This window comes from Rana temporaria, chromosome 4 (assembly GCF_905171775.1).
Source record: "Rana temporaria chromosome 4, aRanTem1.1, whole genome shotgun sequence".
In the NCBI taxonomy this organism is placed as follows: Eukaryota; Metazoa; Chordata; class Amphibia; order Anura; family Ranidae; genus Rana; species Rana temporaria.
The window spans coordinates 465221881-465245308 of record NC_053492.1 but is presented as its reverse complement, the minus strand read 5'-3'; the positions used below and the strand labels follow the sequence as shown (position 1 = coordinate 465245308).

Here is a 23428-nt window from a genome sequence, read left to right as displayed (position 1 = left end):
CATGTTCGGTCGTCTGTACAGACCTACCGTACATGTCCGAGCGCCCGCCATCCCTCGCATGCGTCGAATGACTTTGACGCATGCGTGGAAGCATTGAACTGGCAGGGCCGCCCATGTCGGCGCGTCATCGTCGCGGCGACGGCGTGGGCACGCCCCGCGTATTGTTTACACGCAGATTTCTGTATGATGGTGAGTACAGCCACCATACAGAAATCCCCGGGCAGACATGTACGGTGAAAACGGTCCGGCGGACCGGTTTCATCGTACATGTATGCTCGTCTGCACGCGGCATTAAACTTATACAGAATTATATTATGCCTATTGAACTTCTCCTTTACTATGTGACAATTGACTATGTTCATTTGTTATATATAAAAATGCAATAAAATGTACAATTATAAAAAATAAAATCGTACCATCACTGGTGGGTTGACTGAAAGGACGTACGTATTTTTACTAACTGAATTTCAGTGAAATGCCTCGTACACACGACCGGGATTCCCGACGGGAAAAAATCAGTCGGAAATCCTGGGGGAAAACCGAGAACCTGCTCGGTAACTTTTCCCCCCGTACCCACGAGAGGTTTTCCCGTTGGGAAAACTCAGATGAGAGCTTTCATTCGGGAATCCCGGCCGTGTGTATGCTCCATCGCAGATTTTCCTGTAGGAAAACTGCCGGGAAAAAGTCCGCCGGGAATCCTGGCAGGAAAAAAGAGAGCAGGTTCTCTTTTTTTGTCCGGTGGTTTTTGGACAGTTTTCCCATCAGAAAAACTGCGAGGAGCATACACAGCGCCGGGATTCCCTGCCAAAAGCTCTCCTCGCAGTTTTCCCGCCGGGAAACTCGGCCGTGTGTACGATGCAAAAAAGTAAAATGGCTTCCGTGTACTCCTAACATAAAGATGAGAGTGTCTTCTAGAAATCTTTAGCTGCTGGCTGAGGCTGCTATTGAGGTCAATTCCTTAAGGCCGTGTACACACGATCGGTCCATCTGATGAGAATGGTCTGATGGACCGTTTTCATTGGTCCAAACCGATCGTGTGTGGGCCCCATCGGTTAGTTAACGTTCGGTCAAAAAAATAGGAACTTGCTTTAAAATTTAACCGATGGACACCTAACCGATAGGTCAAAACCGATCGTTAGTATGCAAAAACCCGTGCATGCTCAGAATCAAGTCGACGCATGCTTGGAAGCATTGAACTTCATTTTTTTCAGCACGTCGTTGTGTTTTACGTCACCGCGTTCTGACCGCGTTCAGTTATAGCAAAAAGTAAAAAATATTGAATTTTTTTCAAAATTGAAACCGTAGAGGTTATCAAATACCACCAAAAGAAAGCTCTATTTGTGGGGGGAAAAAAGGACGCCAGTTTTGTTTGGGAGCCACGTCGCACGACCACGCAATTGTTAGTTAAAGCGCCGCAGTGCCGAATCGCAAAAACTGGCCGGGTCCTTAACCCGCACAATGGTCCGGGTCTTAAGTGGTTAAAGAATACTGGTACTCTCCCACCACGTGGCTGCTGCACACGTGGATAACATGCAACCCAGCTTGTGGCTAAGCCGTCTACACAGCACTTGGCGTCAACAAGAGGGCTGCTGTGGAGGGAATAGCAGGAGGCTGATAAACAATACAGACTGAAGTATTTGTGTTCAAATAATAAAATAAAAAAATACAATAAATAAAGGTTTTAATGACCCTATAACTGGATGAAATCGTGTTTTTACTGCTTCCTGGATTTCAGCCTTCAACATGTATGATGTGTTTATATTTTTTATCTTTTTATATATATATATTAGTGCTGTCAAACGATTAAAATTTTTAATCGCGATTAATCGCATTAATGTCATAGTTAACTCACGATTAATCTATCTAATTTATGACAAATTTCCCCACAAATATCGCACAATTCTGCAAGTGATTATAATTTATGATCGCTGTTTTCTAGCTGATCTAAAACCATTTTTGACATAAAGGGACACTTTTGGACAATCTACAGTTTTTCAGGCAGAAAGAATAGTTTTTATTTTATAAAAGTACATGTAGGACACTGGGCAGACCACTAGGGACAAGGGGGGGTGTGTATTTTTTACATACAGTGCTGTAATCTATAAGATTACAGTATACTGTATGTAATGTGTTTGTTTACTTTTTTGAATTTGGCGCCGTTCTCCGCTCCCGTGCGTCGTAACGTCGCAGGGAACAGAGCTCGGTGGCACACAGGCACTGTGAATCGAGCGAGCACCCGCCGAGCGAGGAGGACCCGCCAAGCGAGGAGGACCCGCCAAGCAAGGAGGACCCGCTCGATCACACAGCGGGGTGGCATCGCTGGATCCAGGGACAAGGTGAGTAACTTGCCTGTGAATCCAGCGAGAAGGTAAGCCGCGCCGCTGCACACTCTGCACGTCCACCCAGAGGGCTCCTGCGTTAATCGCGCGATAAAAATATTGACGGCGTTAACATGGGTTTGCGTTAACGCCGTTAATATCGCGTTTAACGCACAGCCCTAATATATATATAGATAGATATATGTGTCTATATGTGTCTATATTTTTAATCTGTTTTATATATATATATATATATATATATATATATATATATATATATATATATATATATATATATTTATTATTACTATTTTTTATTATTTTAATTTTTTAATACAGGAAAGCAAGAATCATGCACAGAATGAAATGTTACCACCTATTTCTCTTTAAACATCCAATCCCTGCAGTCAGATGTCCCCTTTCTACAAAGACAAGGTGGCAGCTAGCAAACACATTATAGGAAAGGAAATGCTGGAGGCTGCGTGTTCGGCAGATTTTAGCATGCTGAGCCGAAAATGGCAAGACATCATCTAGTGCGAATCATCTCTGTCACAGGACTCGCTGTACCCGGTTTGATAACAGCCCCACGAGCTTTTACACTTCAAAAATCACGCCAAAGAAGAAATGAGAAAAAAAAAAATTGTGATTGCATTTCACTTTCTTTATTATACTGTTTTTTTTTTTTTTTGTACTTTATTTCATTACACTGTTTTGGCTGTATATTGTTTATTTTTATGTCTGTGTCCAAATGTATATATGGACCTAACTGTATATTCAACACCATCAGGACCTCATTTGTATTCGTCCAGCAGTCATTGATCCTTTTAATGCCTTGAACATTGCAACGTCCTTCATCGGAACATCCCACAAATTGTCCCATGTATGGTAACCATTACCAGTTAGGCTGCTTGAACAATATTTCTCATAAGCATTTAACGGCTCTCTTATTTCCCTCTTGAAATGTCTCAATAACATAGGAGGTCTGGAGAAGAAAACAATGCTCTTTTAGTGTACTATTATTATTTTGCCAAAAAAAGACACAGAAAACATGCTATAATTGGCTTTACTAGTTGAGCAGCCATTGTTCCTCCGAGCGTGTGGTGACAATTTACTTTGTAGTTTGTGACATGAAAATTAGTGTTATCATGGTCTGGAAATTGACAAGAATGGATTGCGGAAGAAAAGTGTGGGCTATTATAGATATCTGCAACATAAAATAGGCTTTAAAGTTTAACTCCGCTTTGTACACGTGGAGAGTAGAAGATAACCCGCAGAACGGAATTATTTATATATATTAAAAAGTAGGGCATAGCTCTATACTATAAGGCCCCATGCACACGAGAAGCAAATGCAAACACATGTAAACTCAAGTTTTCAAAGGCAAAAACCGGCGTTTTGCCGCGTTTAGCAGCGTTTTACCACGTTTGCGGCTATCAGCGTTCATAACAAAGACATTGTAGACCCTCCCAAAGCTTTGAAACGCAAAAACGTTTGCGTCTGAACCCAAAATTTTGCGTCTGAAAAAACGAGCCTAAACCCAAAAACATGAATGTGTGCATGGACACATAGGATAACATTAAATGTGTTAAAAAAAAAAATGCCCAAATTACCAGCGTCTCGTGTGCATGGGGCCTAATAAACTAGAGAAGTAGGAAACCTCCAACAAAATTGAATAAACGAACCATCAGCCATAAGATTAAAGAGAAACTCCACCTTTGCTATGGCTGTTGAGGAATGCGCTTGAATAAAAAATGTTGTGCCCGGAGTTTAGCTTTAACAATGGACAAATTTTGAGTCCTTACCCTTTCACTGCCAGGTTCGTACGCCATACGGACCTGACTGTAGGGGATTTTACACACATTCCGGGATTGTCTGTTTGTCTGACAAGAAGACTCCTACCTGATAGATGGAAGCATTCAGGTGGTTGCGCTGCCACCCAATTGCTTCCACAATCCCTGGTAGACATGTGCGATCAGTTTCATTCCGAATTATTTTTTTAATTAATTTTGACAAATTAGTTAATTGGGAAATATCTGAATTAACGAAAACCCTTTTAACACATTTTTCAGAATATTACTAAATTCGAAAATTCAAAAATTCAGAAATTTGAAATTCTGAAATAATACCTAAATAAAAATAACTTAACCACTTAAGGACAGAAGGTGTTTTTCAGATTCGGCGTTTACAAGACTAAAACAGTTTTTTTTGCTAGAAAATTACTTAAAACCCCCAAAAATTATATATATTTTTTTCTAACACCCTAGAGAATAAAATGGCGGTCATTGCAATACTTTTTGTCACACCGTATTTGCGCAGCGGTCTTACAAGCGCACTTTTTTTGGAAAAAAAATTTGAATTAAAAAATAAGACAACAATAAATTTGGCCCAATTTTTTTATATATTGTGAAAGATAATGTTACTCCGAGTAAAATGATACCCAACATGTCACGCTTAAAAATTGCGCCCGCTCATGGCATGGCGTCAAACTTTTACCCATAAAAATCTCGATAGGGGACATTTAAAAAATTCTATAGGTTGCATTTTTTGAGCTACAGAGAAGGGCTAGGGCTAGAATTATTGCTCCCGCTCTAACGATCTCGGCGATACCTCACTTGTGTGGTTTGAACACCGTTTTCATATGCGGGCGCTACTCGCGTATGCGTTCGCTTCTGCGCGCGAGCTCGTCGGGACGGGGCGCTTTAATTTTGTTTTTGTTTTCTTATTTATTATTATTAATTTTATAATTTTTTACACTGAAATAAAAAAAATTAAAAAATGTATCACTTTTATTCCTATTACAAGGAATGTAAACATCCCTCGTAATAGAAAAAAGCATGACAGGTCCTCCTCAAAAAGACCTCAGATCTCATATTTAGACTTAAATGCAATAAAAAAAAAAAAATTGTAATTTAAAAAAATGACAACAAAAAAATTGTCTCTTTAAGACGCTGGGCGGGACTGACGTTTTGACGTCACTTCTTGCCCAGCAAAGCTATGAGGACGGGTGGGGGCCATCTTGCCCTCACTCGGGTCCTCACTGATCAGGCAGCAGCACCCGATCTCCTCCGCCTCTACGGACGGCTCCGGTAAGCGGCGGAGGGCGCGGGAGATCGGCGGGAGGGGGGCCCCTCTCCCGCCACCGATAACGGCGATCTCGCTGCAAATCCGCCGCTGAGACCGCCGTTATCGTTTACACGGCCGCCCACTGAAAAGATGGATACCTCGGTTGTGACAGCAGCTGCTGCCGTTACCGAGATATCCATCTTTAAAACGAGGACGTATATATACAGTGGGCGGTCGGGAAGTGGTTAAAGTGGAGTTCCTAATCTGCCTCTTCATCCACCGCGGCAGGTCTTCTTCCTCATCCTCCTCGCGGTGTCTTCTGGGGAATGGTGCGCACTGCCTTCTGGGAACTGAACTGTGTGCATCCCAGAAAGCAGCCGCCCATTCACAAAAGCGCCGCGAGACTCGCGCATGCGCAGTAGGAAACGGGCAGTGAAGTCGCAAGGCTTCACTGAGGGGTTATGCCATCTTCGGGCCTACAATAATATTTTTAATGCATGAGTGCAAAAACTACTGTCAGAGAAAGGGTCAATGGACAAGTTGCATTAATAGAGTTTATCAGCAGTAGTGCCCCAGGGGAATTGCAAGACTCAAACATCAGAATAATAAGAGAATGCCTTCATCGTTACTATAGGGCACAAGGCCCCGGGCCAAATCCGGCCTGCCAGGCCCTTTTTTATGTGGCCCTTGCAGCCAGGGCTTTTTTTTTAGCAGGAAGTGAGATGTGAACAGCCTATGAAAGAGAGATGAACGCTGCACACTTTGCACAACACACCCCTAAACCCTGCACTATGTACGTAGATCACTCCTTAACCTTGCACTCTGTATGTAGCGCACACCTGAATTATGCATGCTGTGCATAGCGTACCCCTTAACCCTGCATTCTGTACGTAGAGCACTCATCAACCCTACACTCTGTACGTAGCGCACCCCTGAACTCTGCAAGCAGTGCATAGAGCACCCCTGAAACTGCGTTCTGTACATAGCGCACCCCTGAACCCCACACTTGTTATATAGAGCACCTCTGATTGCTGCACTCTGTAACACAGAGCACCCCTGAACTCTTAACCCTGTACATAGGGTATCCCTGAACCCTGCACTCGGTACATAGAGCACCCCTGAACCCTGCACTTGTTACATAGAGCACCCCTGAATGCTGCACTCTGTAACACAGAGCACCCCTGAACTCTGCACCCTGCACATAAGGCATCCCTGAACCTTGCACTTGGTACATAGAGCAACCCTTAACTCTGCAATCTGTAACATAGAGCAACCCTAAACTCTGTACGTAGCGACACCCCTGAACTCTGCATGCTGTGCATAGAGCACCCCTGAAACTGCATTCTGTACATAGCGCACCCCTGAACCCTGCACTTGTTATATAGAGCACCCCTGATTGCTGCACTCTGTAACACAGAGCACCCCTGAACTCTGAACCCTGTACATAGGGTATCCCTGAACCCTGCACTCGGTATATAGAGCACCCCTGAACTCTTCACTCTGTACATAGCGCACCCCTGAACCCTGCACTTGTTACATAGAACACCCCTGAACCCTGCACTCTGGTACATAGAGCAACCCTTAACTCTGCAATCTGTAACATAGAGCAACCCTGAACTCTGCATGCTGTGCATAGGGCACCCCTGAAACTGCACTTAGTACATAGAGTGCCCCTGAACCTTGCACCCTGTACATAGGGCATCCCTGAAAACAGTAAAAAACACTCCTGATACTTAATGCACGGTTGGTGGTGGGGGGGGGGGGGGCATGGTTGAGTTCTCGTACCTATTCTGTAAGAAAAAAAAGCCCTGAATAAATTTATCTAGTCTTACAGATGCAACGAAATTGAGTTTAAAAAATGCATACGTTATAATAGACATATGCTTTTTATGTAAGTATGTTACATACAGTTAAAAGAAAAAAAAACTTCCATTAACTTTTTTGACATACACTTCTCCATCCATGCATTTTATTAGAGTGCATCTAAAGCAGAGTCCTGAATAACTCACAATGTTATAAATATTATATGCACACAAATATCTTTATTTGCCTGAGTCTTACCCATGTGTAAGAAATCCTTCTGGACATCTAAAAGCACTTTTGTTCAAAGCGTGTTCTAATCGGTTGATCTCTATTGTAAGGAAAACAAGGAAATTTCATATTTCAGATCCTGAAGAGTGCAGCACGCCACGTCACTCCGAAATCCGCATGTTTTGGAAACTTATGAATGGGCAGGTATGTAGGGCAGAAATGCAAAATGATCTCCCTTTCAGTCCACCTGCCCCTATCTATCCATTAAAATGCATATGCCTCCATTGTGGGGACGCTCATTGTTTAGTGTTAGGACCACAGATTACAGGGTGCCTTGGCGCAGCTCTGTGGCTCACGAATGCGTTCGCAAATGCGTGCGGACAAAACCCCTGTTTTTTAACGCATACTGTTAGACAGGTTAATTGGTTGTTCTGCGAGCTGGTCGGTAAGTAGGCTTGGTTATTCCCTGAGCATTCCCCAGGTTTTTATGTTATCAGAAATGCAAAATGATCTAATACTCAAAATGTCTGTGGCCCACATATTTGTTTGATGGAGGAATATACCCAGGGCCGATCCGCCCTATACGCAGACTACGCAAGCTGCGTAGGGCCCCCGGATTTACTTGGGGCCCCGCTGGGAAGCTGTTTGTATCGGTGTCTGCGATTCCTAACCGAAACAATGGCCACCGCCGCGGCTGTCCTAGTATCAGCCCGCGGCACTGAATCATGACAAAGCAGCAGTAGTGAGTCAGACGTCAGGTGACGTCAGTGAAACGGCCGCCGCTAATGCTTATGGGAGCTGTAGTCCGCGAGCAGCTACTTGCTGAAGCTCCCTGCTCCGGGGGGGGGTGTTGTCGTCAGTCACTCTGAGGAGAGGAGAGCGGCACAGCAGTGGTGATGGTGAGATCGTATTTTGCCAGTGCCTTTTGGAAACGGCAGGACTAGGAGGTGAATGTTATGTGGTAGAAAAAACTGAATTTCCTTTCCTTTCCTTTCCTTCTTTCTTTCTCTACCTCCATCTCTCATTCATCTCAGACTCCGACCACACCCCCGGGCCACGCCCACTATTTCCCGCAAACACGCCCATTTTTCACCACCGTGGAGGGCCTCTTAGCAGAAGTTTGCTTAGGGCCCCAGGGAGGTCAGGATCGGCACTGAATATATCAGTTCACCGATCGTTCACCCCGCAGGCCTGACATATCTTTCACCACATTTATTAAAGTTGCCCAGAACTCAAAACAGGATTTGCCCGTCTTATAGGGAACATCTAGAAATCTAAGCCGTTTGGAGCTGTTCGGAAATACTCAGTTCCCGAGCCTTTCCAAGGTTCTTCGAGTTCAGCCGAGCTGTCCCCAAGCCTTTCTGAGTATTTCCAAGGCTCTCCGCCCCCCCCCCCCCCCCCCCACCTCTGGCCAATGCGGAACTAATTATCTTTGTTTCCATTGACTTCTATGGGTAAATTCGCTTTGATCTGCGAGTGCATTTGGATTATGAGAATTCTCCTGGAACGGATTATGCTTCTAATCCTAGGTTCCACTGTACATTTTTAGCCAGATTCAGTAAGACCTGCCTAACGTTAGGCAGGCGTAGCGTATCTCATATACGCTACGCCGCCGTAAGTTAGAGAGGCATATGCTGTATTCACAAAGCACTTGCGTCCTAAGTTACGGCGGCGTAGCGTAAATGGGCCGGCGTAATTCAAATTGTGTTGAGGTGGGCGTGTTTTATGTAAATAAACCATGACCCCCACGTAAATGACGTTTTGAACGAACGGCGCATGCGCCGTCCGTGGACGTATCCCAGTGCGCATGCGTCGGATAGAATGCCTAAGATACGTCGAACACTGCCTACTACGTGAACGTAACTTACGCACAGCCCTATTCGCGTACGACTTACGCAAACGACGTAAAAAGATACGCTTGTTCCGACGTCCATACTTTGCATGGGCTGTGCCACCTAGAGACCAGCTTTATCTTTACGCCGGCGTATGTCTTCCGTAAACGGCGTAACTAATTGCGACGGGCGTACGTACGTTCGTGAATCGGCGCATATTGCTCTTTTGCATATTTGACGCGGAAAACAACGGAAGCGCCACCTAGCGGCCAGCGTAAATATGCACCCTAAGATATGACGGCGTAGGAGACTTACGCCGCTGGTATCTTAGCCTAATTTAAGCGTATCTGGTTTCCAGAATACGCTTAAATTTACGACGGCGTAGATTCAGAGTTACGACGGCATAGCTACTGATACGCCGGCGTAACTGTCTCTGAATCTGGCTATTTAATCTTGAGTTAAGTTCTACTTTAAGCATTAATACTTTCAAAGCAACAAATTCAACTCAAACGGCGCATGAGCATCGCTCTGGCATACAAGAAAGCGCAGCTGCCCATTTTAACATATGAAGCTAAAGATTTATAGACCCAAGAGAGCTCTAGTATCCAAGCATTGCCATCGCTGCTAGTTTATATAGTATTGACATTATTTTGCTGTTATAAAAATTCTAAATGAAATAAGGATGAAAGAAGAGGTCCACCAAACTTATGATCTATCTCTGAAATGTCAACATTGCTCAACTGCTAGCCTGGGAGTGGTAACTTCCGACACCTATGTACATTATATTGATCTATTGCGTCCGCAGAACTCACTGGGACAGTAAAATGCTCCGGTAGCTTCAAAGCCTTTTCAGTACGGATACTATCTCCACAATATCTATTGTACTTTTAATATAACCATATATATCTTACCTTTGGAATTCTTGCATGCTTTCCCCATCTGGCATCTTTCACTAGACTTAAATCCAAAAGTTCCGTCTCCTACAAGAAAAAAAATAAAATAAAAATACATGAAGCAGGTAGAACGGATATGTATGACTTGTTATTTAAATCTGAATTCCAGGTAAGCAGCCAAAGACACATTAAATTTAAAACAAGATTGAATTTTTTTAACCTATGGATAAATGACCGATGGGGCCCACACACGATCGGTTTGGTCCGATGAAAACGGTCCATCAGACCGTTCTCATCGGTTTGACCGATCGTGTGTACGCGGCATTAGTCGGCAATATTGGGCAATGGTTCTTTTGAAAGGAGTGTCTGTACACTCGGGCGGCAAGAGATTCTTGCCAAGAATTTCGTCAGGAAAAACAACTTTTTTTTTTTTTTTTTTTTTTATCAAATTTTTTATAATTTTTCAACAACATTTCCATTTAACAATATATCACACAATTATAATATGGTAAACATCCTTATCTATATCCTATACACCCCCCTCCCAAAAAAAAAAAAGGAAAATTGTCCCCCTCGCCCTCACTTATTCCCTGCGGCTCTGTCCCCCCCCCCCCCCTAAAAAAAATAAAAAATAATAATAATTTGGAACCCCTTATATAAGAGGCTTCTAAACAGCCATTAACCCCTCTATAACTCGTCACCCATTACTCATATTACAAAGTTTTTTTTAGGGTTGTCCCGATACCGATACTAGTATCGGTATCGGGACCGATTCCGAATATTTGATGCCTCATCCGATACTCGCCCCCCCCCCGACGCCGCCACCGCATCCCCGCTGCCGCCGCTGCTTGGTTAATACGGGCGGGGAACATTACAGCTTTCATTTGAATAGCTAGCTGTAGTGTTTCCCACCGCGCCGCGTATAGACACTCCCCCTTGCTCGGGTGAACTGTCCAATCCCGAGCAAGGGGGAGTGTCTATACGCAGCACGGCGCGAAACACTACAGCTATTCAAATGAAAGCTGTAATGTTCCCCGCCCGTATTAACTAAGCGGCGGCGCGGCAGCATGTAGGTAAGGGGCACATGGCTGTATGTATGGGGGGCAGTGGCGGCTGGTGCTCAAAATTTTTGGGGGGGCGCAAAGGAAAAAAAAATTGCAGTCTCACTGTGCCCAAACGCAGCCACTGTTACATGCCATCAAATGCAGCCACTGTGCCATCAATTCGCACCACTGTGCCATGCCATTAAACGCAGTCACTGTGCCATCCATTGTCACCACTGTGCCATGCCATTAAACGCAGTCACTGTGCCATCCATTGTCACCACTGTGCCATGCCATTAAACGCAGCCACTGTGCCATACATTGTCACCACTGTGCCATGCCATTAAACGCAGTCACTGTGCCATCCATTGTCACCACTGTGCCATGCCATTAAACGCAGCCACTGTGCCATACATTGTCACCACTGTGCCATGCCATTAAACGCAGCCACTGTGCCATCCATTGTCACCACTGTGCCATCCATTGTCACCACTGTGCCATCCATTGTCACCACTGTGCCATGCCATTAAACGCAGCCACTGTGCCATACATTGTCACCACTGTGCCATGCCATTAAACGCAGTCACTGTGCCATCCATTGTCACCACTGTGCCATGCCATTAAACGCAGCCACTGTGCCATACATTGTCACCACTGTGCCATGCCATTAAACGCAGCCCCTGTGCCATACATTGTCACCACTGTGCCATGCCATTAAACGCAGTCACTGTGCCATCCATTGTCACCACTGTGCCATGCCATTAAACGCAGCCACTGTGCCATACATTGTCACCACTGTGCCATGCCATTAAACGCAGCCCCTGTGCCATACATTGTCACCACTGTGCCATGCCATTAAACGCAGCCACTGTGCCATCCATTGTCACCACTGTGCCATCCATTGTCACCACTGTGCCATGCCATTAAATGCAGCCACTGTGCCATCCATTGTCACCACTGTGCCATGCCATTAAATGCAGCCACTGTGCCATCCATTGTCACCACTGTGCCATGCCATTAAACGCAGCCACTGTGCCCTTTAATGGTCGCCGCTGTGCCAATTGTCCCCACTGTGCCCTGTAAATTGCGTTCTTCCCCCCCCCCCCCCGCCCGGCACTTACCTTTACTGGAGTCAGGCATCCACGTCCCACGATGTCTTCTCCCGCCCTCGATGACTGACAGGCGTCTCAGCCAATCAGGTTACAGGTAGCCAGAACCGGCCAACCTGATTGGCTGAGGCGCCTGTCATCTTATTCAAGGGGCGTACAGTCTGTGCGCTCCGAGAATAAGATTCCGGGACCCGGGGGCTGTATTGGGAAAGCCTATCAGAGCCGTTGGCTTTGATAGACATTTCCCTACAGCCAACCAGCTGGCGTTATTCAGATGGCCGGACATTGAGCGCCGACCATCTGAATAACAGCGGCAGCGGCGAAAATAACATAGATTCGTGCAATGCATGAATCTATGTTATTTCACTCAGTGGCGGTGAGAGCCAGAGGGGGCGGCGCTCCAGCGCCCTCTATGGACGAACCGCAACTGATGGGGGGCATGGCTGGATATGGGGGGGGGGACATGGCTGCATATGGTGGGGACATGGCTGCATATGGGGGGGACATGGCTGCATATGGGGGGGACATGGCTGCATATGGGGGGGGACATGGCTGGATATGGGGGGGGGACATGGCTGGATATGGGGGGGACATGGCTGCATATGGGGGGACATGGCTGGATATGGGGGGACATGGCTGGATATGGGGGGGACATGGCTGGATATGGGGGGGACATGGCTGCATATGGGGGGGACATGGCTGCATATATGGGGGGGACATGGCTGCATATATGGGGGGGACATGGCTGCATCAGTGTGGGAACATGGCTGCATCTGTGGGGGGACATGGCTGCATCTGTGGGGGGACATGGCTGCATTTGGAGACACATTTAAAAAAAAAAGTATCAGTATTCGGTATCGGCGAGTATCGGTACTTGTACTCGGTCCTAAAAAAGTGGTATCGGGACAACCCTAGTTTTTTTTTCTGATGAGATTCTGGCCCGTGTGTACTGGGCTCAAGAGTTCCCTTCACTGGAACTAAGGAGACAAGCCCAACCTCTGAAAAACAACCCCCCACCATAATCCCCCCTCCCCCGAATGACTTGGACCAGTGCAGAAAGCAAGTTCCATAAAGACATGGATGAGCGACAATGGATATATGTACCACCCCTTCACTGGACCCCTGAATCAGTGGGATCTAGATGCCTTCACTTTGACATTACGCCCCGGATTCAGATACAATTGTTTATCTATCGGCGGGCGTAACGTATCTGAGATACGTTACGCCGCCGTAACTTAGGGCGCAAGTTCCGTATTCAGAAAGAACTTGCCCCCTAAGTTAAGGCGGCGTAGCGTATGTGGTCCGGCGTAAGCCCGCGGAATTCAAATTCTCCATGCAGTGGGCGTGTTGTATGGTATTGATGGCTGACCCCACGTAAATGACGTTTCTGGCTAACGGCGCATGCGCCGTCCGTGAACGTATCCCAGTGCGAATTCTCCAAATTAACCCGCAAAAAAACAATGCTTTCGACGTGAACGTAAATTACGCCCAGCCCTATTCGCGAACGACTTACGCAAACAACGTAATCGACGGAAAATTTTACGCTGGCCCGACGTCCATACTTAACATAGGATACGCCTCATATAGCAGGGGTAACTTTACGCCGGAAAAAGCCTAACGTAAACAACATAAAAAAATGCGCCGGGCGGACGTACGTTTCTGAATCGGCGTATCTACCCAATTTGCATATTCCTCGCGTAAATCTACAGAAGCGCCACCTAGCGGCCAGCGTAAATATGCAACTAAGATACGACGGTGTAAGAGACTTACGCCGGTCGGATCTTAGGGAAATCTATGCGTAACCGATTCTACGAATCAGGCGCATAGATACGACCCCGCGCACTCAGAGTTACGACGACGTATACGGAGATACGCCGTCGTAACTCGTCTCTGAATCCGGGACTGTATTTATGTGAAGATTCCATTTATGGCGGAGACATGGATGAGCAAGTTTGTGGTAGAGGAACTTGACTGGTGTGTAAAGGAAGGCGTCCCAATACTTCTGACAATATAGTGTACTTCATATAATGTGCAGACCTTTGGCGAGAGGTCACCCGTCAGGAAATGAAGGTCACATAAAATATATTCCAGGTCTATCTTTCAGAAAATATGAAATCCATTTGATCTGAACAACAAACAAGGAGGATTTCCTGAAGAAGAGTCCAGCAATGGCGCGCTCCTTACTATCTCAGTACGTGATTCCTTTTAGTCTTTATCGGCAAATAATACCAAGGCCCAAGGCCAACACAGAAACGGTTAAACTTGGCAAAAAAAAAAAGTTAATTTATTGAGCTAATATTTGCTCAGATGCCTCGAAATATTTCTCCTTCTCAGTTCTCCTTCAAGAATCTCGATCTGGAAGCAATTATTATTTTTTATTTTTTTTATTATTAAAATGAACTGACAGTATTACTTTTAATCACCAAACAGATCTCAGCATGAAAGAGCACATTAAATTCTAATTTATAAAATCATACGCTATGCTAAACATTCACTGTCACAAAAGGGCACACAACTATTTCTAGCAGCGAAATAACAAACTAAAAATGCAATGGTAATAATAAATTATCATTGTTCTTTGCATATTGATGCGTCTACTAATTAGCCAACAGACACTTAAAGCGGAGGTTCACCCTAAAAAACAAGTATATACCATTACATCCAGCATACTTCCGACATCTACAGTATGCTGTTTTTTCTTTGCCGTACATACCGTTATATTGTTATTTTCCCCCCCGGGTTCTGGCTCCCGCGGGACTGGGCGTTCCTATTCAGAGGTTAGATGATTGACGTCTGGTGAAAAACTTCCCCTGGCGCATAAGGCGCGTCACCAGTTTTCCGTAAGTAGCCGACCTGCGAGTCGGCTGTTGCTATACGGCGCCTGCGCCCGCCGTGTGGAGCTGACTGCGCAGGCGCCATATAGAGCCGACTCGCAGGTCGGCTACTTACGGAAAACTCGTGACGCACCTTATGCGCCAGGGGACATTTTTCACCAGACGTCAATCATCTAACCTCTGAATAGGAACGCCCAGTCCCGCGGGAGCCAGAACCCGGGGGGAAAATAACAATAAAACAGTATGTACGGCAAAAAAAAACAAAAAAAAACCAGCATACTGTAGATGTCGGAAGTATGCTGGATGTAATGGTATATAATTGTTTTTTAGGGTGAACCTCCGCTTTAATTCCAAGCTCTTCCAGGACCAGAATTGTAAACTCTTTCGAAAGACCACTGAAAGGCACTGTGTCGCCTTAACTGACAATTACGCGGTCATGCGACGTGGCTCCCAAACCAAATTGACGTCCTTTTTTGCTATAATAAATATCCCCAATTTTTTTTTTACAAAAGCAATTTTTTTCTCAGTTTAGGCCAATACATATCCTTCTACATATTTTTGTTAAAAAAAAAAAAATCTCAATAAGCATATATTGATTGGTTTGCGCAAAAAGTTATAGGGCCAGATTTACATAGAAATGCGTTACGCTGCGGCGGCGTAATGTATCCCATTTACGTTACACCGCCGCAAGTTTACAGCATAAGTGTTTGATTCACAAAGGACTTACCTGTAAACTTGCGGCGGCGTAACGTAAATCCGCCCGGCGCAAGCCCGCCTAATTCAAATGGGGCGGGGACCATTTAAATTAGGCGCGTTCCCGCACCGAACGTACTGCGCATGCTCCGTCCCTAAAATTACCCGACGTGCATTGCGCTAAATGACGTCATTGGTTTCGACGTTAACGTAAATGGCGTCCAGCGCCATTCACGGACGACTTACACAAACAACGTGAAATTTAAAAATTTGACGCGGGAACGAAGGCCATGCTTAACATTGGTTAGACCACCTAGAGGGCATGCTTAGTTTTACGCGACGCATCTCTACGGAAACTACGTCAATTTAGATCGACTGGCAAAGCGGATGTTCGTGAATCGCCGTAACTAGTCATTTGCATATTCTACGCCGACCGCAATGGAATCGCCACCTAGCGGCCGGCCTAGAATTGCAGCCTAAGATCCGACGGTGTAACACAGTTACACCTGTCGGATCTTAGGGCTATCTATGTGTAACCTGATTCTATGAATCAGCCGCATAGATACAACAATCGTATCTCAGAGATACGACGGCGTATCAGGAGATACGCCGTCGTATCTCTTTTGGGAATCTGGCCCATAGTGCCTACAAAATAGGGGATAGTTTTATGGCATTTTTATTATTATTTTTTATTTTTACTAGTAATGGCGGCGATCTGCATTTTTTTTATCATGACTGCGACATTATGGCGGACACATCGGACACTTTTGACACATTTTTTGGGACCATTGTCATTTAAACAGCGAACAGTGCTATAAAAATGCACTGATTACTGTAAAAATTACACTGGCAGTGAAGGGGTTAACCACTAGGGGGCGCTGAAGGGGTTAAGTGTGTCCTAGGGAGTGATTCTAACTGTAAGGGGGAGGGGCTACCAGTGACACGTCAGTGATCTCTGCTCCCGATCACAGGGAGCAGTAGATCACTGTCCTGTCACATCGGCACCTCCCTGTTCTTTCTCTCCCGACCGCAATCGCGGGCCGGCTGGGAACATGGAAGTTCCCGGAACCCACAGGCGCACTCACAAGGCGGGCGCGCGCGTGCCCGCTGGGCTGCAAATTTGAAGGGACGTACAGGTACGTCTATTTGCCTGCCCGTGCCATTCTGCCGACGTATATCAGCGTGCGGCGGTCGGGAAGCGGTTAAAGTCTTTCGAAAGACCATCATATATATACACACACATTATCCATTGCTGAAGAACTAAAGTACCAGCCATATTTATTCATCATATGTATGTATTTATATAGCGTTGACAATTTACATATTCTACATTAATATCAGGCCCATTAAGGAGCTTACAATCTAAGGTTCATCTCTCACACATACACATACCAAGGCCAATTTAGAGACAGGAGTCAATGAATCTACCAGCATGTCTTTGACGTGTGGGAGGAAACCCACGCAAGCACAGAGAGAACATAGAACTTCATGTAGTATCCTCCTGAGCAGGATTCAAACCAAGGATCTTTGCTGAATTGCTGCCATTCAGATCTAAAGTCAATAGCAATCATTTTCTTATGAAGGCAGTCAATACCGTCATCTAAAGAACTCAATAATATAGAACATCTGACGGCCTGCTCCCTATTGGCTGCTGTAAGTCTTTCCTGTTGAAGTGTGTGGGACCTACTTCATTCCGCTCAGCCCTGGTTCCCACCTGAAGCACTTTTCTAAAATCCCTTCAGACCGTTCTCATCGGATGGACTGATCGTGTGTACGAGGCTTTAGAGGTGCTCCTCAACCAAAGCCAGATAGCTCTAAAAATTGATTTTGGCAATGTGAGACCTTAAACAGAAGAAGGTCCATCAGAGAACCACACCAATGGTTGTGAGGTCCAAATGATAAAACAGCCAATGCTTTGGGGGCTCATACCCATACTTTTCAAGCAAAAAAAAAATGTTGATAGAGGTTCTAATTCTTTCTCACTCCAAAAAAAGTTTCTACTTGAGTTCACCTTTTTCAACTTTTTCTTTAAAACTGAAGTAGGAAGGTATGTGGGAAACTATCAATGTGTCGACAACTTGAATATATATAATTATGTAAATAATTGTGAAATCAATTGTTCTTCTCGAAGCGACCTTGGTAATATTGACAAACCAAGTCTGAATTAACAAGAGGATGTCAGTTTTAATCTCTCGGTTCACATAGTTGAATCAACAGCAAAGCTAATCATAAGCAGCCCGACTGCTTTCCAGTTTGTAATATCGCATGATTAAAAGCCGACAAACGAATACCGGTGATTGATGGATCTGGTTTAATAATGAGTGGATTTGCGTGCTCTTGTTTAATTGTTAATGCGTATTGTTTTAATGCAGCTCCGTATCCCGTATGGTGCCGTAAAATGCAACCAGTAGTTTAATATTTCACTGTCTAAATGTATTTATGTATAATTACAAAAGCCTGCCAAAGAATTCCCTATATTAAGAATGTCTGAAAACCAGCATACTCAGTGGTATGTAAACCCCAACTAAATTACATTTAATTTGCTAATGTGCTGGGTATCATAAACAATTGTCATTTGGGCTAGATTCAGAGAGAATTTACGCCGGTATATCCATAGATACGCCGCGTAAATTCAAAGTTGCGCCGGCGTATCTTCTTTCTGTATTCAGAAAGCAAGATACGCCGACATTAGCCTAAGATCCGACTGGCGTAAGTCTCTTACGCCGTCGTATCTTAGGGTGCATTGTCACACTGGCCGCTAGGTGGCGCTTCCGTCGTTTTCGGCGTAGAGTATGCAAATTACTTAGATACGCCGATTCCCAAACGTACGTGCGCCCGGCGGTAGTTTTTTACGTTGTTTGCGTGAGGCTTTTTCGGCGTAACGTTGCTCCTGCTTCTATGAGGCGCACGTAATGTTAAGTATGGACGTCGTTCCCGCTTCGATTTTTGAATTTTTCACGTCGTTTGCGTAAGTCGTTCGCGAATAGGGCTGGACGTAATTTACGTTCACGTCGAAACCAATACGTCGTTGCGTCGTACTTGGGAGCAATGCACACTGGGATATGTACACGGATGGCGTATGCGCCGTTCGTACAAAACGTCAATCACGTCAGGTCATCATAGATTTACATAAAACACGCCCCCCCTTCCACATTTGAATTAGGCGCGCTTACGCCGGCCCCATTTACGCTACGTCGCCGCAACTTACGGAGCAAGTGCTTTGTGAATGCTGCACTTGCTCCTGTAAGTTGCGGCGGCGTATCGTAAATACGATACGCTGCGCCGCCGTAACTATTTAAGCCCCTACCTGAATCTAGCCCATTTGTTTTTAAATAGTAAACCAATACAAGGAACATGCGATCAGTTCTCCTCTCCCCTGACAGGACTCTACATCCCTGCTTTGTGATGAGCAACTGCGGGTGCCCAGCGGACATTGTGACCGCCGGGCACGCGCATCCAGTACACTGATCCGGCGAGCACGCGCGCTAGAACGCCGGGAAAACAAGGACGTCACATGATGTCCACCCGGAGGGAGGAAGGGTGCCTGCCGCCGTCATTTTACTACACGGCGGTAGGCAAGTGGTTAATTAATTAACGGAAAAAAAAATGTTTGTTGAAATGGTCACTTGTAAGTCTCCATCAGTTGCAAGGTGACAACACAGAAGCACAGTTGGAAGGCTGGGACGCAGTGGTGTCACCCTATAGTGGGAAGTTGCTGAGCAGAAGCAACAGGTATTATTTTAACAAGAGTTGCAGATTTTAAAATACCGAACATTTACTGTATTTATCGGCGTATACCGCGCACTTTTTTGCCCTGAAAATCAGGGCAAAATCGTGGGTGCGCGATATACGCCGATACCCGCGCCGAGTTTGAACCACTGCACCGGCATATACCGAGCGCAGTACACTCGGGTATAGTCGGGAAGGCTCGGCTCCTCTCGCGGTCACATCCTGGACGCACAGGACGTGACCGCGAGAGGAGCCGAGCCTGCCCGACTATACCCGAGTGTACTGCGCTCGGTATATGCCGGCGCAGTGGTTCAAACTCGGCGCGGGAAGCGGGGATCGAGCGGCGAAGGACACCACGATGGCCGCAGAAGGACGCCGGACCCGACGAGGAGGACACCACCGAAGCCGCAGACGGACGCCGGACCAGACGAGGCCGCCGATGGACGCCGCGCAAGACACCTAACTGTAAGTACTAAAATGTTTTTTTTACAGGAATGTGGGTCCACATTAGGGGTGCGCGTTATACGCTGTAGCGCGCAATACCCCGATAAATACGGTATTTTGAAATGATATGAATATATTAAAGCTTATATGATATTATAGTGATTCGGTTTACATTATTATTTTAGACAAGGATAAATAAGCTTGCTGGTCTCTATTCAGCATGTGGTTTTGTTACTGTGGATGTGTTGTTTTGTAGGATCCTTCTCCTACCAGAAATGTGAACTTTAGGCACAGTTAGCCACTAAAGATAAAGTAACACATTATACTGTTTTAGACATAGACTATGGACCAGCTATTATCAGCCAAGGTTCCCTGGAGTCCTTGGGTACCTCCACAGGTAGCTATGGGTCCCTTGAGCTGTGGCTGGTTGACCTCCCACTTGATTATGTCTTCATAGTTCTGGTGTCAAAACCACTTGGCAAAGCCAGCTGCATGACACCACTGATCTCTTTAGTTGTTTGAAGGGTGGAATTATGTCCAGCACTATAGGCGGGGGCATTTTTCCCATCGGCCACTAATGTACGAAACATTATTGCATTAACAACTGGTGGAGAAGGATCTGGGGGTTTTGGTTGATCATAAGCTCAATAATGGCATGCAATGCCAAGCTGCGGTTTCCAAATCAAGCAAAGTCCTTTCTTGTATAAGAGAGGTATGGACTCCAGAGAGAGAGAGAGATATCATTTTGCCCTCCTGTACAAATCATTAGTAAGACCTCATCTGGAATATGCTGTTCAGTTTTGGGCCCCAGTTCTCAAAAAGGATATCGGGGAACTGGAGAAAGTGCAGAGAAGGGCAACCAAACTGATAAGAGGCATGGAGGAGCTCAGCTATGAGGAAAGATTAGAGGAACTGAATTTATTGACTCTTGAGAAGAGGAGAATAAGGGGGGATATGATCCACATGTACAAATATATAAGGGGTCCACATAGTGAACTTGGTGTTGAGTTATTCACTTTACGGTCATCACAGAGGACAAGGGGGCACTCTTTACGTCTGGAGGAAAAGAGATTTCATCTCCAAATACGGAAAGGTTTCTTCACAGTAAGAGCTGTGATAATGTGGAATAGACTCCGGCCTCGTACACACAACCGAGTTTCTCGGCAAAAACCAGCAAGAAACTTGCTGAGATTTTTTTTTGCCGAGGAAACCGGTCGTGTGTACATTTTTCGACGAGGAAACTGTCGAGGATCCCGTTGAGCCAAAAAGAGAGCATGTCTTCTTTTTCCTCAAAGGGAATGGAGAAACTTGCCTTGTCGAGTTCCTCGACAGCCTAACAAGGAACTCGATGAGGAAAACGATGTGTTTCGCCCGTCGAGTTCCTCGGTCGTGTGTACGAGGCTTCCCTCCAGAGGTGGTTCTGGCCAGCTCAGTAGATTGCTTTAAAAAAGGCCTGGATACTTTCCTAAATGTACATAAATGGATACTAACATTTATAGGTAAAGTTAATCCAGGGAATATCCGATTGCCTCTCGGGGGATCGGGAAGGAATTTTTTCCCCTGCTGGAGCAAATTGGATCATGCTTTGCTGTTTTTTTGTTTTTTTTCTCTTCCTGTGGATAAACTGTGGGTATAGGATTGTGTATATGGGATTGTATGTAAATATCTATGTATGTAACCCAAAATGAATTGCCTTTATTGGAAGACCCGAGATTATGTTAAGGTTTCCTCTGGGGGTAACTAGGGTTGAAAAAGGCCATTATATAGGCTCCCTTTGCTAACCTCTCTTTCTGGAAAAGATAGCGGATGATGATTTAATGGCTTCACTACTTTTTGAGTCACTGATCTAGACCATTAGGTAGATTCAGAAAGAGTTAGGCCGGCTTATCAGTAGATAAGCCGGCCTAACTCAGAATCTACGCCGACCTATGTTTAAGCGTATGCTCAAACAGAGATACGCTTAAACATATCTAAGATACGACGGCTTGCGCCGTCCTATCTTAGATTGCAATATTTTGGATGGCCGCTAGGTGGCGCTTCCATTGCATTCGGTGTAGAATATGTAAATGAGGAGATACGCCAATTCACGAACGTACGCCCGGCCGACGCAGTACTTTTACGCCATTTACGTAAGAGATAGGCCGCGTAAAGTTAGAGCTAGGCTCTAGTGGAATAGTAATGTCAAGTATGGCCGCCGTTCCCGCGTCGAAATTTGAAATTTTTACGTAGTTTGCGTAAGTCGTCCGTGAATCGGGATTTACATCGTTTACGTCCACGTCCAAATCAATAGGCCCGTGCGGCATACTTAGCCGCAATGCACACTGGGAAATGTAGTCGCCCAGTAAAAAAAAAAACGTCAAAAACGTGAGGTCAAGCCACATTACCATAAAACACGTCCCCCTCCAACACATTTGAAGTAGGCGCCCTTACGCCCGCCGATTCGGGCTACGCCGACGTAACTAAGCAGGCAAGTACATTGTGAATCATGTATTTGCCTCGCTAACTTACGGCGGCGTAGCTTAAATTCCTTAAGCTACGCCGCCGCAAAGTTACGCGTCCGTACCTGAATCTACCTACAAGTCTGTAGATATATTTTACTTTAATTACTTCGACTTACAAGCAGACAGTTTTCAAATCCCTCATCCTACCCAACCACCCTCTTGTTTATGAAGAACCTTTGCGATGAGTATCAAGTATGAAGGCAGAGTTGAGAAGAAGCCTCTCTAGTAGTCTTCAATCATCCTACGCCTTTTTATTCACTTATGAAAGGGAAAACATCTTATTTCCAGAATTTCAAAAGACACGTTGATTAGAAGTTCTTTTGAAAAAAATAAGGCATACTTGATCACCGGTGAGAAGCACCTGCTTTTCCCTCTTTCAAAGTAAACAACCCGAATAAAATATTCAGGCCACATTGCTTTTAAAGTCTCCAAAACCAGTGTTTGTTTCCTTCATAAACCTTTCCATTTATATTTTAATATTTATTGCAAATGAAGTAAAGCATGAATTAAACATTAAAGACCTAATATATATTTTATTCCGCAAAACTTCATATCCTGCACTAGTGGGGAATGAAACGCAGATTAAAAGCCAAAAAGTTCTTAAACTGTGTCAACGATTCCCTATTTTAGTGCATTTAAATTCTGAAAGGTCCTTAGAGAAGAACTTAAAAAGAATAGAAAATATGAACTGGGGATTAGAATGACAAAAATAACACTCACTCTGTATTTTTTTTTTTTTTAGTTTTCCTCGCCCTGGATCCTTTTGTTGATTTAAATAGATATGTCATAGTAAGCAAACAAAAACGGAATTTCAACAGTATTTTGTACTAATTAGCGGTCCCTAAGAATAGTGGTTTAAATGATGATCTCTGTAAATTACCAAACTGAGAATATATTAGATTGCTAAATAGATACAAATTAAAAAAATTATATATACC

At 44.9% G+C, this 23428-nt stretch overlaps 1 protein-coding gene across 1 annotated transcript in view; it reads right to left on the bottom strand.

Annotated features, from left to right (window-relative positions):
• The window catches only part of PLCB1 (phospholipase C beta 1), an 825411-nt gene that overhangs the window by 547820 nt on the left and 254163 nt on the right, over positions 1-23428 (bottom strand). The window contains exon 3 of the mRNA XM_040351701.1: positions 10156-10224. Coding sequence (XP_040207635.1) covers positions 10156-10224 — 69 coding nt within the window. The remainder of the gene's footprint in view (positions 1-10155; positions 10225-23428) is intronic.